The sequence below is a fragment of the Oryx dammah genome, unplaced genomic scaffold (assembly GCF_014754425.2).
Source record: "Oryx dammah isolate SB20612 unplaced genomic scaffold, SCBI_Odam_1.1 HiC_scaffold_19, whole genome shotgun sequence".
In the NCBI taxonomy this organism is placed as follows: Eukaryota; Metazoa; Chordata; class Mammalia; order Artiodactyla; family Bovidae; genus Oryx; species Oryx dammah.
The window spans coordinates 63,743,550-63,759,795 of NW_024070203.1; the positions used below are offsets into that span (position 1 = coordinate 63,743,550).

The window sequence follows — 16,246 nt, forward strand, 5'->3', positions numbered from 1 at the left end:
TCTTCAGCATCAATACTTCCAATGAATATTTAGGACTGATTTCCTTTGCGATGGACTGGTTTGATCTTCTTGCAGTCCAAGGGACTGTCAAGAGTCTTCTTTAACACCACAGTTCAAAAACATCCATTCTAGGGTGCTCAGCTTTCTTTATAGTCTAACTCTCACATCCATACATGACCACTGGAAAAACCATAGCTTTTACTGGGTGGACCTTTGTCAGCAATATAAAGTCTGTGCTTTTTAATATGCTGCCTAGGTTGGCCATAGCTTTTCTTCCAAGGAGCAAGTGTCTTTTAATTTCATGGCTACAGTCACCATTTGCAGTGATTTTGGAGCCCAAGAAAATAAAGTCTATCACTGTTTCCATTGTTTCCCCATCTATTTGCCATGAAGTGATGGGACTGGATGCCATGATCTTAGTTTTTGAATGTTGAGTTTTAAGCCAGCTTTTTCACTCTCCTCATTCACTTTCATAAAGAGTCTCTTTAGTTCCTCTTCACTTTCTGCCATAAGGGTGATGTCATCTGCGTATCTGAGGTTATTGATATTTCTTCCAACAATCTTGATATGATAATGCAATTTGTGTACCAAAAACAGAGACTGGGGAAAGAAAGGGAAGAAAGCAAAGACAGACAGACAGATTGACTTTCTAGAACTTGACTGACCTATTAGTAGAACTTAAAATTTAAGATTTTAATAGAAGATATAAAAAGAGATTAGTTACTGCTGAAAATTTAATTGTTAATGTGAAAGTTCCAGTGGAAGATAAGCCATAATATAGAGGGAATAGAGATAAATTTCAGAAGAAAAACATGTAAAAGAATTGCAATGCAATTTGGAGACTGAATATGTAAATAATAGGCATTCAAGATGGACATAAAATAATAAAATATACAGGGAATAATTAAATAAACCAAAACTCAAGAACATTTCCTTGGATTGAAGAATACCTGAATCCGTATATCAAAAAATCTCACTATTTTATTTGAATAAATTAGATTTTGAAATATAGTAATTTTTTTCTAATTTACTTTGTTAACATAAACATATCTAAAACCTTATAGGGATAATTTGATAAAAAGAAAAAAAGTTATACATCAGCTTTTAGTTACAAATTTTAGAAAACATTATAAATAGGTAGTCAAGTTAAATCCAACAATTTAGCACAAGAAACATATATCATACAAATTAATGTAATGATAATAAAACTTCCATCATGTACCATCTAAGTATCATCTCTTAGGTGATGTGAACATAATGAATGCAACTTTGGGGGAATATTGGTGCTTTGGCAAGATCACCAGATTAGAAGTTTAGTGACATAAATTTTATTCTTATCATAGGTCAGAAGTAAGACAGTTTTGGCAAAATACAAGTAACTTTCAGAAGTATTTTCAACTTTTTCTATTTGTTATCATTTGCAGAAGGAGCCCCCAGATTCAACTTCATAAAACTAAGTACTGTGGAATGAGATTTGTCAGTTAGAGTTGGTCTTTGTAGGTCAACAAATCATCGTCATGTCCAAGGTTTTATCAACTCTAAGAACTAATTTTCACAATATTGGGAGTAATAGCTACCACACTAAAAATGCATGCCTTAAAAAAGAATGGCAATATGCATTGTTGACAAATCCTCAGTTTAATTACTGTACACTTTTTGGAAAATAATTTGACAATACGGCTACATTTGAGTACCCAAATTCAATGTATTAAATGTATGAAACCTTTCTTACTGAAATACAAGTACCAAAGAGAAATATGAGATAATATGTAAAAGGTGTTTTTTTCAGGATCACTTTTAGTGGCAAAAATGTTTGTTAATATAGGAATGTTAATTGTTAATATAGGAATGGTAAGGCAAGTTTTGATAGTGTAATGGATGAAATATTACCCAGTTCTCAAAAGCAAGAATTTATATCTACTGACATGAAGAAATGTCTATAATGCTTTGATAAGATAAAGCAAATTAGAGGACAATGAGAGGCTACACTTTCAGAAGAATGGGAATGAGGTAGGGATCTTTGGGAAGGTATCAGTTTTGTTTTGTATTTTTTGCCTTGTTAAATTTGTTTCTAAAAGCATTTAGAACCTTTTTAGCATTTTTAAAGTGTCAAAAATTAAATAGGTTAAAAGGTGTGGATAAATAGAATGTACAAAGAAGCAAGTATATTTTATATTAATCATGTTATTAGAAAACCAAGTGTTTGGTGCCCTTGAGAAAGTTCAACCAACCAATGCTCAATTTTAAATTGTCTGCCATAAAAAAGCATTGTTTTTAAAATAAGAGCAAAAACTTTATAACATGAGTTTGAGTGTTACTTAGTGTCTACTGAGCTTGAAATAGTAAAATTATCCATGTGGAGTCTTAACTCTCTTACTGTGACATTTGTAAAATCAATTAATGATATATGCGGTTTTTCTTGGGAAACATGTAATGACTTGATTTGGGGAGTGTAATCGCTCATTTTCTTCATAAATATAAATACATGCTCAGAATTGTTTATTATTTACACATTTTCATTTTAATTGTAAATATATTTTGCAGATTTATGATGGAAAAGATAAAACAACTCATCTCCTAGGTGCTTTTACTGGTGCGTCTATGCGAGGACTGACTCTTAGTAGTACTTCAAACCAGCTCTGGCTAGAATTTAATTCTGATTCTGAAGGAACAGATGAAGGCTTTCAACTTGTCTATACTAGTAAGTATTTTGGGAGAAAAAAAAATGGCCAAACACTGATGCTAAATACTTATTAGTAATCGCAGTACACCACATGAAGTAATATTCAACATTTGATTATCAATTTGAAGTTTACAACTCCCTTCCATGTATATAATTTAATTTGACCCTAACAATTTCAAAAATTACAGGTATTCTAATTATCGCTATTTTATGGTTGAAACAATAGGTTCAGAAAGTTTAAGTAATATGTGACTTTGAACTTATTTATGTACTTTAAAATAACAGTATTCTCCGCATGAAATATTTAAGAAGTACAATTAAACTTTTTAATAAATGGGAACCCAGGGCTTGAGTTCTTACCTGTCACTGCAAAACGTACGCAATACATGTGTGTTAGTTATAGTTAGTCAGCCCTTAACGATAACTGGATGGTTTCAGATGATTTTACACTGAAGAATAGCTAAGATTTTAGTTTGTTTTGCTTTTTTGTTAAATTGTCTTGTTAAAAATAAATTTATATAGAACTATTGTGTTACACTCAAATCAGCTTTCTGACACTTAAACAGGTAGAAGCTCATAGACTGAGAATCACTGAAAACCATAAGTGGGTTACATTAATTGTTATATGAACAAAATGAATTTATTTTACCAGTATCATAATAAGATGTAGACTAATTACATCAATGAGAATTAAATTGTATTCTTTACTGTTAGAATATTTGAAAAAATCAAATGAGTTCTATAAATTTTCTCAAGAAGTCAGGTGAAAGAAAATTCTTACAGAAACTGCAAAATTGAAAAGGTTACAGCATCAAAGATATTCACATGGATTCAAAAGGTAATTAGAATCAAATTATTGTTTGTGAAAATACAGTCAAGAGACATAATACTGAGATATGATTCTTCCTCCTTATTTATTTCAAGTTTTTTTTTCCTAACCTGTGCTAGAATTGTTACATCATTAACACAAGTTAAATTAACAAAATGATGTTCAATACATATTTTTAAACCCTGAGAACTGTTGTATATACTGTGATTTCCTGTGAAGTGCTCCCAAAGACAAATGAAAATCCAAGCAAATTGTGTTTACAGATATTGCTGTGTGATGGACTAAAAGTAACAGTGCTGTGGCTTATTGCTCAAATATAATCGCTGCGATGTGCTCAGAAGGGCAAATGTTTCTTAATCTGCTTTCCTCTTTCCTTTTTTTTTTTCTTCTGACAGGGCTGGTGACATTTTTCAAGTCATGGCTCTGTGTTTACATAATGGTCTTTCTTTGTTCTGCATCATTTTATATTTTTCTTTGTCTAAAATGTCAATGTGGTTAAAAAAAGAAACCTAAATTTCCTTTTCTAGTATTTAAATTATATGTAACGTGAGATTATTGATGCAAAGATACTGGACTTTGTAGCCATACCTGAATTTGAAATTGTATAGGATGCTCAGGAGTCTGGAATGAGTAAAATCATTGACTTCTTTGTCATTGCTGTGAACTACTGCTTGTGCTTGTCAAAGAAAAAAAAAGAAATGCTTAAAAAGAAAAGACTTGAAGTCATTTTTTTTCCTTAATGATTCTGGCTGTTCATTAAAGGATATGCATCATTATGAAGATAGAAGGCTGTAGAATTGGGAAGAGTATAAAAGCAATTATTTTTTTTAAAAAAGGGCAGCCATACATCTATAAATATTTTTCCAGTCTCAAAACTGAAACTAAAATGTTTCAGTCTCAAATCTGGAATTAAATGTTTATAGTCTACTTCAAAGGTGTCTCTGAATATCACCAGGTCAGTAAATGCTTCTAAGATTTTCTGATTCAATGGCTCTGTGCTGAGCTCCTTTGTTGAGGAAAGCCCTGGAAGCAGTGGCACATCAGCTATTAACTGTATTTGTTCCTAAGTGTCACTTCTGAGTTTTACAATGGCAGCCTTTCTATCAACACATATCTGCAATGATCTTAATAGTTAACCATACATGTCCTATCTTTGAAGGAAGTTACTTCTCATTCTCCAAGTATACTTTGGTTTCCAGCCTTAGAATCCTGTACCCAGGCTTCTTTTTTCTTTCACTATGCCCCATCCCCTGTGGTGTCAATTGAACTGTTCAACTTCAAGACCATTTCAAACATTTCCCTACTAGGCTTACCCTGACTCCTTCAGCCACAGTTAGTCTACTTTTTAACACTTCTTTTGCAGTAGTCTATATCCACAGCTATATAGCTCTTATCACATGGTATTGTGGTTATGTTTTTTGTTTGTTTTGGTTTTCTTGCAAGCATATTATGCATAATTCTTCATGAGGCCATTTCACTTCATAATGCCTTTAGTCAGTTTTAGATCAATTACAACTTTTCACATATATTGGTAAATTAACATGTACTCTGAATACTGATTTTATAAAATATTTTTTGTGATATAGAAGATTCTACTAGGCCACATATTTTATATTCCTTAAATTCTTAGATGGAGTAATTAATTTCTGAACATGAGAGAATTTGCTAAGGTGTGCAGACATGGGGGAAAATGGAAAAGAACATGTTTTGTGTTTGGATCCCTGTATCTAGTTACTTCTAATCCCACCTCTGCCATTCTGTGCTATGTTCCCCTTAAAATTATTGCACCTTTGTTTCTGGAATATCTGAGAGAACACTATGAGATACAGAGGAGTTCTAGTATTCATATTCAGAGGATTTAGAGGCAGGAGAGAGGAAATTTGGCTAAGGCAGATCAGGTTAGGATTCATGAATGAGGTAGTATTAAAGATTGTGTTGGTGGATCACAGAAAGAAATGGTGGACTGTATTCCAGGCAAAGAGAACAGGATAAAAAAAGGCACAGAGATTAGAAAGAGCATGCTAAATAAGCACATTCAAGGCAAATAAATAGCTTAATTCAGATTAATCCCACCTGCCTAGCTTCTCACAATTCTAAGTTTAGCATAAGCAGGGTTTTTATGATCATCCTTATTAATGACACCTGCTCTGTGTAATAATAGTCATAGATAGAATTGCATTTGGCTGAGATTAAAATGAAGAGATATTTTAGAACAAGCCTTTAAGTTGTATTTTATTTCAACTGTCTTATTGGTGCATTCGTTATACAATCACTAGGAATAGCAAATGGACTAGTAGAAACAGTTGAGATGCTGCTTTTGGCTTCAGGGTAAACCTAGGGCCTTCCCAGAGAGCTCAGTGGTAAAGAGTGTGCCTGCCAAGCAAGAGATGGAGGTTTGATCCCCGCGTTGGGAAAATCCCCTAGAAAAGAAAACGGCAACCCACTGAAGTGTTCTTGCCTGGGAAATCCCATGGAGGAACCTGGCGGGCTATAGACCATGGAGCTGCAAAGAGTCAGACACAACTTAGCAAATGAACAGCAGCAGCAATAGTAAACTTAACCATGGCTTAAACAGCCAGGATTTATGTTAATTATATAAGACCTGTGAAGAGAAAAAAGGTAAGCAGGTCCTGATTCAGTTGCTAAACCTAGGTTACAAGGGGCCATGCTCCTTTTTTGTTATGGCATTCCTAGTATGTTCACTTTTTGTTCTCATGATTGTTGTGACATGGTCACAAGATGGCTACTTTAACACTGGGCATATTCAAGGCAAAAAGAAGGAGGTACTATTTACCATATATATCCCTTTCATCAGGAATGCAAAACTTGTGTCAGACATTCTGTTATCCTTCTTTGTCCAAAATAGGGCTATATGGATAAATTTCCCAGCAAGGGAAGCTGGAAAAATGAAGTATTTGTCAGACTAAATTATTGGATTATTATTTGACCATCATGATATACCACTGCCTGATATGCTTCAGTTATTGCTGGAAGCAAAATCAAGATTTTGTTCATGAGGGAGAAGAAAAGATATACTGAGAAGACAGTGTACAGTGTCTCCTATGATGCACAGCTGTAACAGTTATTCCAAAAAAAATAAGTTAAAAGATATTGTATTAATAGATGCCTCTATGATTAGTGGTGTCAGGAAAGTACAGAGACCCTTGAGTACCTAGAAAGGAAAAGCATTTGGTTCACCCGTTATTAACAGTTTTAGTTATACTCTACTAAGAAGACCATGAGCTTCTCTGTCCTTCCTTCACCAATAAATAAATTATAACATACCTGGTATGAAAATGCTACACCACATTTGAAGGAAGAAAATGTCCCATTCCTTTACTTTTCTGAAGCAAATTAAATCTCTTTAGTCTTCATCCTTCAGAGTTGTCAAGAATAATCTTATTTAGTTTTTTGTACAGATATCCTTCTTCTCCAAAATTAGCTTCTTAGTCAACTCTAGTTTGATTTAGAGAAATGAAGCGTGGATGGCCACATGGGTTGGATGTAAAACATCTGTGACAAACTTGGTCAGACCTTGACTAACATTAAGTGAAAGTGAAGTCGGCTCAGTCATGTCTGACTCTTTGCAACTCCATGGGCTATAGCCTACCAGGCTCCTCTGTCCATGGGATTTTCCAGGCAATAGTCCTGGAGTGGATTGCCATTTCCTTCTCCAGGTGATCTTTCCAACCCAGAGATCGAACTTGGGTCTCCCACATTGTAGACAGACGCTTTACCGTCTGAGCCACCAGGGAAGTCAACATTCCCTAATGACTAACATTAGGGAATCCAATTGCTCTTCCATCCCTCCAGCCTCTCAGAATTAACTCCCTCCTTAAGTTAGACCACTCTTCCATTCTTTTCAAAAATGGCTAATAATTACACTTGCCCTTGAGAAATCTGAAACTTATTCCATCCCAAGTTCTAGATGAGACATATTTTCAGGTGCTTTATAGAACAGAAATTAATTAAATCTGTAGTTGTGTTTTCCTGGACAGTGTAGGGGAGTACAGTGAGAGAAAATTACCATTGCCTTCTTCTAAAGTTAGAAGAGCAGATCAGAAATTAGGATCTCAATAATATATCCTCCATAATACATTACTCTGCTCTGGATAATTCAATAATAGAAGTTAGCAGAACTTAATAGGTTACTCTAGCCAGATCCCCTCAGCCCCTCAATACACATTCAAGAATGCATTCCTTAATATGATGTCTTTCACTGTATTTCTCTCAGAAGGCTGAGCTGTAGAAATGTCACTCCTTTTTTGATCCATAAATCTTGTCTTCTCTTTTATTTCTCTATTGGAATTAACTTATCAACATAGAAGTTATTCATTGAATCATAGGTTTAAATTTTGTCTTTCTCCATTGGAACTGTTTATGCTCTGGGGATGAAGAGAACACTAAAGACAAAGTTCTTGCTCACGTGGAGCCAATGTTTTAGTGAGACAAGACAGAAAACAAAAATGTTAACAAAAGATAAAAGAACTGCATGTAGAAATAATTTGTAATAGGATGATAGGATACATAATATGGAAGATAAGTCTACTATATCCAATTTATTCAAGGACTGTGTCTCAGGAGGTATCACCTGATTTGATATCTGAATTATAAGAGATCTGAGAGTAGCAGATTGTAGGCAGATAGATCAGCAAATACAAAGGCCTAAGAGAAGACTTCAGCTTGAGTTATTTGGTTGGAGGTGGATAAGAAAGCTTGGGGCTGGTGCACTGGGATGACCCAGAGGGATGGTATGGGAGGGGAGGTTGGAAGGGGGTAAAGGATTGGGAACATGTGTACACCCGTGGTAGATTCATGTTGATTATGGCAAAACCAATACAATATTGTAAAGTAATTAGCCTCCAATTAAAATAAATAAATTTAAATTAAAAAAGAGTAAAACACTAGTAATGCAAAAACAATCACTTTATGAAAAAGTTAACTGGCTAATTTGACATTTTTAGATTAGTCATTTTTCTAAATTCCATGCCTTAACCATTATCTTCCTAGGTTTTAAGTGCCCTTGTTAAATTTTGTGAAGAAAATTTTTATAAACATGTGTTTTTTCAATAAATTTATAAACACCAAGGTGGACTATTCTTCTTTTAGAAATTTTATATTAAATCAGAAACTTTTAAACCTATTATGTTATTCAATGTAATTAAATAGAATGATTATATATAGTAGATTTTTTCAATAAAATGAAATATAAAAATAAAAGACTTTATATTAACAGAAAAAAAAGAAAGAATCATACAAAATGAGAGGTAAAGATTGAAGCTAGACGGGGGTGAGGTAGACTATAGTATGGGACTTAGATTTTATTTAAAAGGCACACAGAGATATTTAACATTATTTAAACATTAAATATCAGTGAAAAATAATAGCTAACATTTATTTACTATCAACTAGACAGGCTGGGCTGCCATCTATGGGGTTGCACGGAGTCGGACACAACTAAAGCGACTTAGCAGCAGCAGCCGATACAGATATAAGTATGAGGGAAGTACTATTATCCCCAGTGAGAAGAGGAGGAAAAACAAAGCACAGAAAAGTTGTTACTTTCCCAAGGTGACATACCTCATAAATGCAGATATGGAAATTTAGTTGAGGAGCTCTGCCTATAGAATTCCCAAACTTAATCACTATACTATATTATCTCCATATAAGTTTTGGATATTTTATATTTAAAATTCCATGAATTTATATTTTTTGTTGTTGAACTACATGAAAAATATAATAATTTTTTTAAAATTTTAATGTGATTCCTCCTAAATAATTTGTCATTTTATACTTAAGAATCTGAATATTTTGTCATTGGCCAAATTCACTATCAAAGAATGATTTAGGCCTATTGTTCATGACGTCTTTAAACTTTATTTCTTCAAGATATTCTTCATTGAAGATTCTACTAGCTGTATTCATTTCTAGTTATCCCACTTTCATTCAAAGAAAGGAATTGGGTATTTTAAACAACCATCCGTTGAAAAGCTAAAGTACACCTTTTTGATTGATTATAGCATTGTCTTCTCAAAAGCTGATCTGGCAAATGTTTATGATACCCATCTGTTAGATATTACCTCTGGGCTCAGATGCCTTCTTGTTATCACCTCTGCACATTTAATTTTCTAAAATTCCCATTTGAGAAATGTCCATTATCCCAAGGATATTGTTCAGATATATTTATATGTTCTTAGCTCTTGAGTTTTGTTGCTTGAAATAATTTGGTAATCTACATGGAACATGTCCATTTCAAATTCTGTATTCAAATTAAAGATGAGCAGTAGCCAACTTGTGATGGCATGTCTTGTATACTAGCTTTATAAATATAAATTACCCTATTTAAACTCTTTAGTTACCAATAAAGTTTCGGCAATGTTAACAATGAAAAATAATTAGATATCCTATTAAAGCTAACTCTACTCATAATTTATTTAATGCAAATACAAGTAGAAAATAAATGAATTATAAGGAAGCAACAAAGTTAGTCTATTTGAATCTATATCCTATAAACTTAACAGGTACATTTAGCATTTCTGTTACTCTTTAAATATTGGAAATTAACAAGGTGATAAATGAAGTATTTACTAAGGCTGCATTATATAGAACAAGGTATTCTAACTAAAATGCTAAAGAAATATTTCTTGATTACCTATCATTTATATATACAATATTGGATATAATTTCTTCACGTTAGAATAACAAACAAGCCATTTTTATAACCTTCACATCCCAAAAGTTTTGTAAATTTTGAACTTAAATATCTAATGACCTACTAACATACTCCTTTTTAAAGTTAACTTCTGGCAGATTGAAGACATATGTGAGTGTCAAAACTTTACAATGGTTAGAAAAAATGTGACCTACAGTAGCTATGTCTTTAAGGTGAAGAAAGATTTCTCAAAGAAAATAGATAAGCAAAAATCTGTCAATACTCAGTAGCATCCATTCCCTTCTAAGCACTTCTTTTAAGTGTAGAGTCTAGAAATCTGGAAAATACATATCTCCTGCCCTTGCCAGCTAAGACCTCTGCTTGGATTCCACCAACTAAAGGCAATCTGGTGAGAGCTGAAAGACAGGATGGCTAAAGAAGCCATTATTTTTCACCAAAATACGTAGGCAAGAATGTGGCACTGGCAGGTGGTTGTATGTGGTGGCATCTTCCCTGAATTGCTGTATTCCTGAAAGCCAGCAGAGATCCTTGACCTTCACAGTCTCTGCATTTCTATGTATTTTCCCCTCTAATTTTTTGTACTGAATTTTAGCAACTCAAAATATCAAATGGCTTTTGTTTTACTGAAGACCAGTAAATAAGTCCCAGTCCTTATTATTATGTTTTTATAAATCTCTTTAGCTAAATATACCATAAACAAGATTTTTTCAGTTCAGTCGCTCAGTCATGTCTGACTCTTTGCGCGACCCCATGGACTGCAGCACATCTGGCTTCCCTCTCCATCACCAACTCCCGGAGCTTACTCAAGCTCATGTCCATTGAGTCAGTGATGCCATCCAACCATCTCATCCTCTGTTGTCTCCTTTTCTTCCTGCCTTCATTCATTCCCAGCATCAGGGTCTTTTCAAATGAGTCAGTTCTTCTCATCAGGTGGTCAAAGTATTGGAGTTTCAGCTTCAGCATCAGTCCTTCCATGAATATTCAGGACTGAATTCCTTTATGATTGACTGGTTGGATCTCTTTGCTGTCCAAGGGACTCAAGAATCTTCTCTAATACCGCAGTTCATAAGCATCAATTCTTCGGTGCTCAGCTTTCTTTATAAGTCCAACTCTCACATCCTTACATGACTACTGGAGAAACCATAGCTTTGACTAGATGGACCTTTGCTAGCAAGATTTTTAAATGATATATAATTAGAAGGAGATATTTACAATATAGTAGAAAAATCAGGTGACTCGATGGTGAAGAATCTGCCTGCAATGCGGGAGACCTGAGTTCTATCTCTGGGTTGGGAAGATCCCCTGAAGGAGGGCATGGTGACCCACCTCAGTATTCATGCCTGGAGAATCTGCACGGATATAGAAGCCTGACAGCTACAGTCCATAGGGTTGCAAAAACTTGTAGGCAACTGAGCAAATAAGCACAACACAGCACAGAAAAACATATACTCCATAGAAAGAAATCCTACAAATCAATTTAAAAATAGTCTAGAAGAACATATGGGCAAAAAAATTTCACAGTAGAGGATATTCCAGTACAATAATCAAAAGACAAAAAGTGATTGATAGAAATTAAGAAATGAAAATTAAAGTCAAAATACTTTTCTATTGCACACTCCTAAAATTGGTAAAAATCAAAAAGCAGTATGATACTAAATGTTGATAATAATTAGAAGAACTTGAAATTCATGAACTTTGGTATAAATTGGTATAGTCACATAGGAGATATTTGGTGATATCTAGTACAATTCATTTGTAGACATGTCTGAAAGTGAAAGTGAAGTAGCTCAGTCATGTCTGACTCTTTGCGACCCCATGGACTGTAGCCTACCAGACTTCTCTGTCCATGGGATTTTCCAGGCAAGAATACTGGAGTGGGTTGCCATTTCCTTCTCCAGGGGATCTTCCTGACCCAGGGATCAAACCCGGGTCTCCCGCATTGTAGGCAGACACTTTACCCTCTGAGCCACCTGTACCAATTATGCATAAACTAAATGGCTGATGGTAAAATTTAACGTTCAGGCAAAGCTGAATCCCACTGTATCCCTGACTGATATACAAATGTGTGATGTACAGATTTATAAATGGTGTGCAAATGTATGACCCCACTATCCCAGAATGATATACAAATGTATGAAGATACAAACTAGTATATTTAATAATAGCACTTAGTTTTTCATGGGCTTCCCAGGTGTCACTAGTGGCATAGAATCCACCTGTCAATTCAGGAGACATAAGAGATGTTGGTTTTGCCATACATTGACATGAATCAGCCATGGGTGTACATGTGTTCCCCATCCTGAACCCCCCTCCCACCTCCCTCCCCATCCCATCCCTCTGGGTTATCCCAATGCACCAGCCCTGAGCACCCTGTCTCATGGATCTGTTTCACATATGATAATATACATGTTTCAATGCTGGCGATCTGTTTCACATATGATAATATACATGTTTCAATGCTATTTTCTCAAATCATCGCACCCTCATCTTCACCCACAAAGTCCAAAAGACTGTTCTATACATCTGTGTCTCTTTTGCTGTCTCGTATATAGGGTTATTGTTATTATCTTTCTAAATTCCATATATATGCATTAGTATACTGTATTGGTGGTTTTCTTTCTGGCTTACTTCACTCTGTATAATAGGCTCCAGTTTCATCCACCTCATTAGAACTGATTCAAATTGATCTTTGAATCCCTGCATGATACATAAGCCATAGAAACACTTGCATATGTGCAAGTGAGGACATGGAAGTGTAGCATTTTTATAACAGTGAATAATGTAAGCAATATAACAATACAAATACCCACCAGCTGGAGAATAAGTAAATCAATTTTAGGGTATACATCCAATGGAATATCACTGGTAGTTAAAATGAGTAAACTATACGTGTAAGTGTATGTGTGTGTAAATGTAACAGTAAAAACACAATGCTGCACACAAAAAAATAAAGCCTCAGAAGAATGTTGTTTAATTATATAATTTATAAAATGTGTAAATGCTTACAAACTATACTGTTTATTGTTCATTGAAATATAGATGTTTTAAAATATAAATTGGACTTTCCTGATGGCTCAGTGGTTAAGAATCCACCTGCCAATGCAGGAGATGAAGGCAATGACAATCCACTCCAGTATGCTTGCTTGGGAAACCCCATGGACTGAGGAGCCTGGCAGACTACAATCCATGGGGTCACAAAGAGTTGGACATGACTTGGAGACTAAACAACAACAAAAACATGTAAATTATATGTAAAAATAATATACTAATTCAGAATATTTGGTAGTTCTCAGTAGAGGAAGACTAGAAAAGAATTAGAACCAAACATAAACGGAGTTTTAAGTTACTTAGCATTAGACTAAGATCATGAGATCTAGTCCCATTACTTCATGGCAAATAGTTGGGGAAACAATGGAAACAGTGACAGATTTTATTTTGGGGGGCTCCAAAATCACTGCAGATCGAGACGGCAGCCATGAAATTAAAAGACACTTGCTCCTTGAAAAAAAAGCTAAGAACAGCCTAGACAGCATGTTAAAAAGCAGAGACATTACTTTACCAACAAAAGTCCATCTAGTCAAAGCTATGGTTTTTCCAGTAGTTGTGTATAGATGTGAGAGTTGGACTATAAAGAAAGCTGAGCACTGAAGAATTTATACTTTTGAACTGTGGTGTAGGAGAAGGCTCTTGAGAGTCCCTTGGACTGCAAAGAGATCAAACCAGTCAATCCTAAAGGAAATCAGTCCTGAATATTCATTGGAGGGACTGATGCTGAAGCTGAAACTACAATACTTTGGTCACCTGATGCAAAGTACCAACTCATTTGAAAAGACCCTGATGCTGGGAAAGATTGAAGGTGGGAGGAGAAGGGGATGACAGAGGATGAGATAGTTGGATGGTATCACCAATGCGATGGACATGAGTTTGAGTAAGTAAGCTCCGGGAATTGGTGATGGACAGGGAAGCCTGGTATGCTGCAGTCCACGGGGTTGTAAAGAGTCAGACATGAGTGAGCAACTGAACTGAACTGACTGAACTGAACTGAGCATTATTTATGAATAACAATATTAATGTGAATATGAATCAATTAGTATGAATATTAATCTGAAAAGTAATCTGAACTAATATTACTATTAATCTGAAGCAACTATCAATAGAACCAGATGATGAAGTTGTTATATCATTCTCTTCTCTTGTAGATATCAAATAATAATTTTCAAATCTTAGGAATCTTTAAAGAAGACTTCTGCTTTATGATGCCAGGAAGGAAATTAGAACTCAGTTTAAGTTATTCAGCAAGTCAAAAAGATTTAGATAAATGAGAATCTCCAGTTGATTTTTGCTCCAGGAGTTTTAATTTCATCACAGTATCAAATTACACAAGGAATGGTGAATATTTATAGTATATGGTTTTTCATACACATCTTTATTTAATTGTCATTTTCATGTATTTGAGCTTTTCAGTGAAAAGACTGGCAGCTGAATGTTTCCATAAAGATAAGGCACTTCTGAATATTTATGAATAAGCAACAATAATTCCACCAAATTGGACTAAATTGTGTTGTGCTTTGTAGCTTACATACTATTGTCCATGTGCATTTTCATCTACAATGCAAAGTATTATAAATTATCTTATTTTGCAAAGAGTGTCTCCATTATACCTCATCACCAGCAATTGCCAACCACATTTACAGAACATTCAAATTAAAGGAGGATGAATTTGGTAATAAACCTTGAAAAGAGAGCTTGATTTCCATTTTTATTTTGATAAATGATACATGGTAAAACTCAAAAGTGGCTGAATCTTGAATAATAAACTGAATATTATGTCTAGTAGAAGGGATTCAAGCTTGTTACTTTTGAGTGGAGATATTTTAAATGTACTCGTTACTATACAGAATCACACAAAATATGTCCTAAAAATTTTGTTACTACTTCTACTGTTTCTACTTCTGTTATCACAAGACTGACTTGCTCAGCAACCTCTGACCTCTTGTACAACTCTGTTTGAAGCTGTTTGCATTTGCCTTATTTTAACATATTTCCACCCAAATGAGGTTGTCACAAATTAATCCATACAGGAATTTCCTGCAGTTTTTTTTAAGTCTATCATAAATTTCATCAAAATTACTTTAGCTTATTTTTTCAGATGTCACCTAGAGATAACTGCCCTGAGAATAGCATTCATTCATGAACATTATTGCACATCTGTTATGTGCCAGATTTTGTGCTGTGAAGGCTTTGGGGGAAAGAGAAAAAAGTGAAATAAGTCCAATCTAGGAAAAAAAGAAACAAATGACTATAAATTAATGAAGATATGTGAAATAGTTCTATTGGTTGGCAGAGCAAGGAAAGATGAAAAACCCTTCAAAGAGACTAAGAGGAGGCTCCTTATGTTCTCCAAGAGCTAAGGTAGCCCTCAGCATACAGAAATTAAAGTATAAATTTGGTACTTTTAGCTGTACATTTCTGGTAATTGTATGCTTGTTTTGACACTCTAGGAAGTCAGTACTACAAATTAATGATTTGACATCAGTGAGCTAAAACGTGCTTTTTTGCTTTCTAGTTCAAATTTAGATTAATTTGGTCAAGGATCTATGCCCACAAAAACCATACAGATCTCTTTTTGATTATCATATGATTTAAGATGCACAAAAGTTATTCTCTTCTCCAATATTATTTGTCTTGGAATCATAGATTTCCCTCATCCATGAAGCTATCTAGAATTTTATCATAGTCCTCTAGTCTTAGAAGTTAAAACTGATATAATTTAACATCTAGTTGGGAAGTAATGATGGACAAGGAAGACTGGCACACTGCACACCATGGGATCGCAGAGAGTTGGACATGACTTAGTGGCTGAACAATAACAAGCAGTTAATTATCTTTGTCACATTATATCATTATATCATTTATCTTGTTGTTATTATTGTTTGGGGGCTAAAGTCAAGTCTGACCCTTTTGTGACCCCATGGACTGTGGCCTTGCCAGGCTCCACTATCCATGGGATTTACCAGGCAAGGATACTGGAGTGGGTTGTCATTTTCTTCTTCAGAAGATC

At 34.5% G+C, this 16,246-nt stretch overlaps 1 protein-coding gene across 3 annotated transcripts in view; it reads left to right on the forward strand.

Annotated features, from left to right (window-relative positions):
- Positions 1–16,246, forward strand: part of LOC120878903 (CUB and sushi domain-containing protein 3-like) — a 1,427,768-nt gene that overhangs the window by 1,050,490 nt on the left and 361,032 nt on the right. For all 3 annotated transcript variants that reach the window (XM_040261811.1, XM_040261812.1, XM_040261813.1), the window contains one exon: positions 2,545–2,701. In XM_040261811.1, coding sequence (XP_040117745.1) covers positions 2,545–2,701 — 157 coding nt within the window. The remainder of the gene's footprint in view (positions 1–2,544; positions 2,702–16,246) is intronic.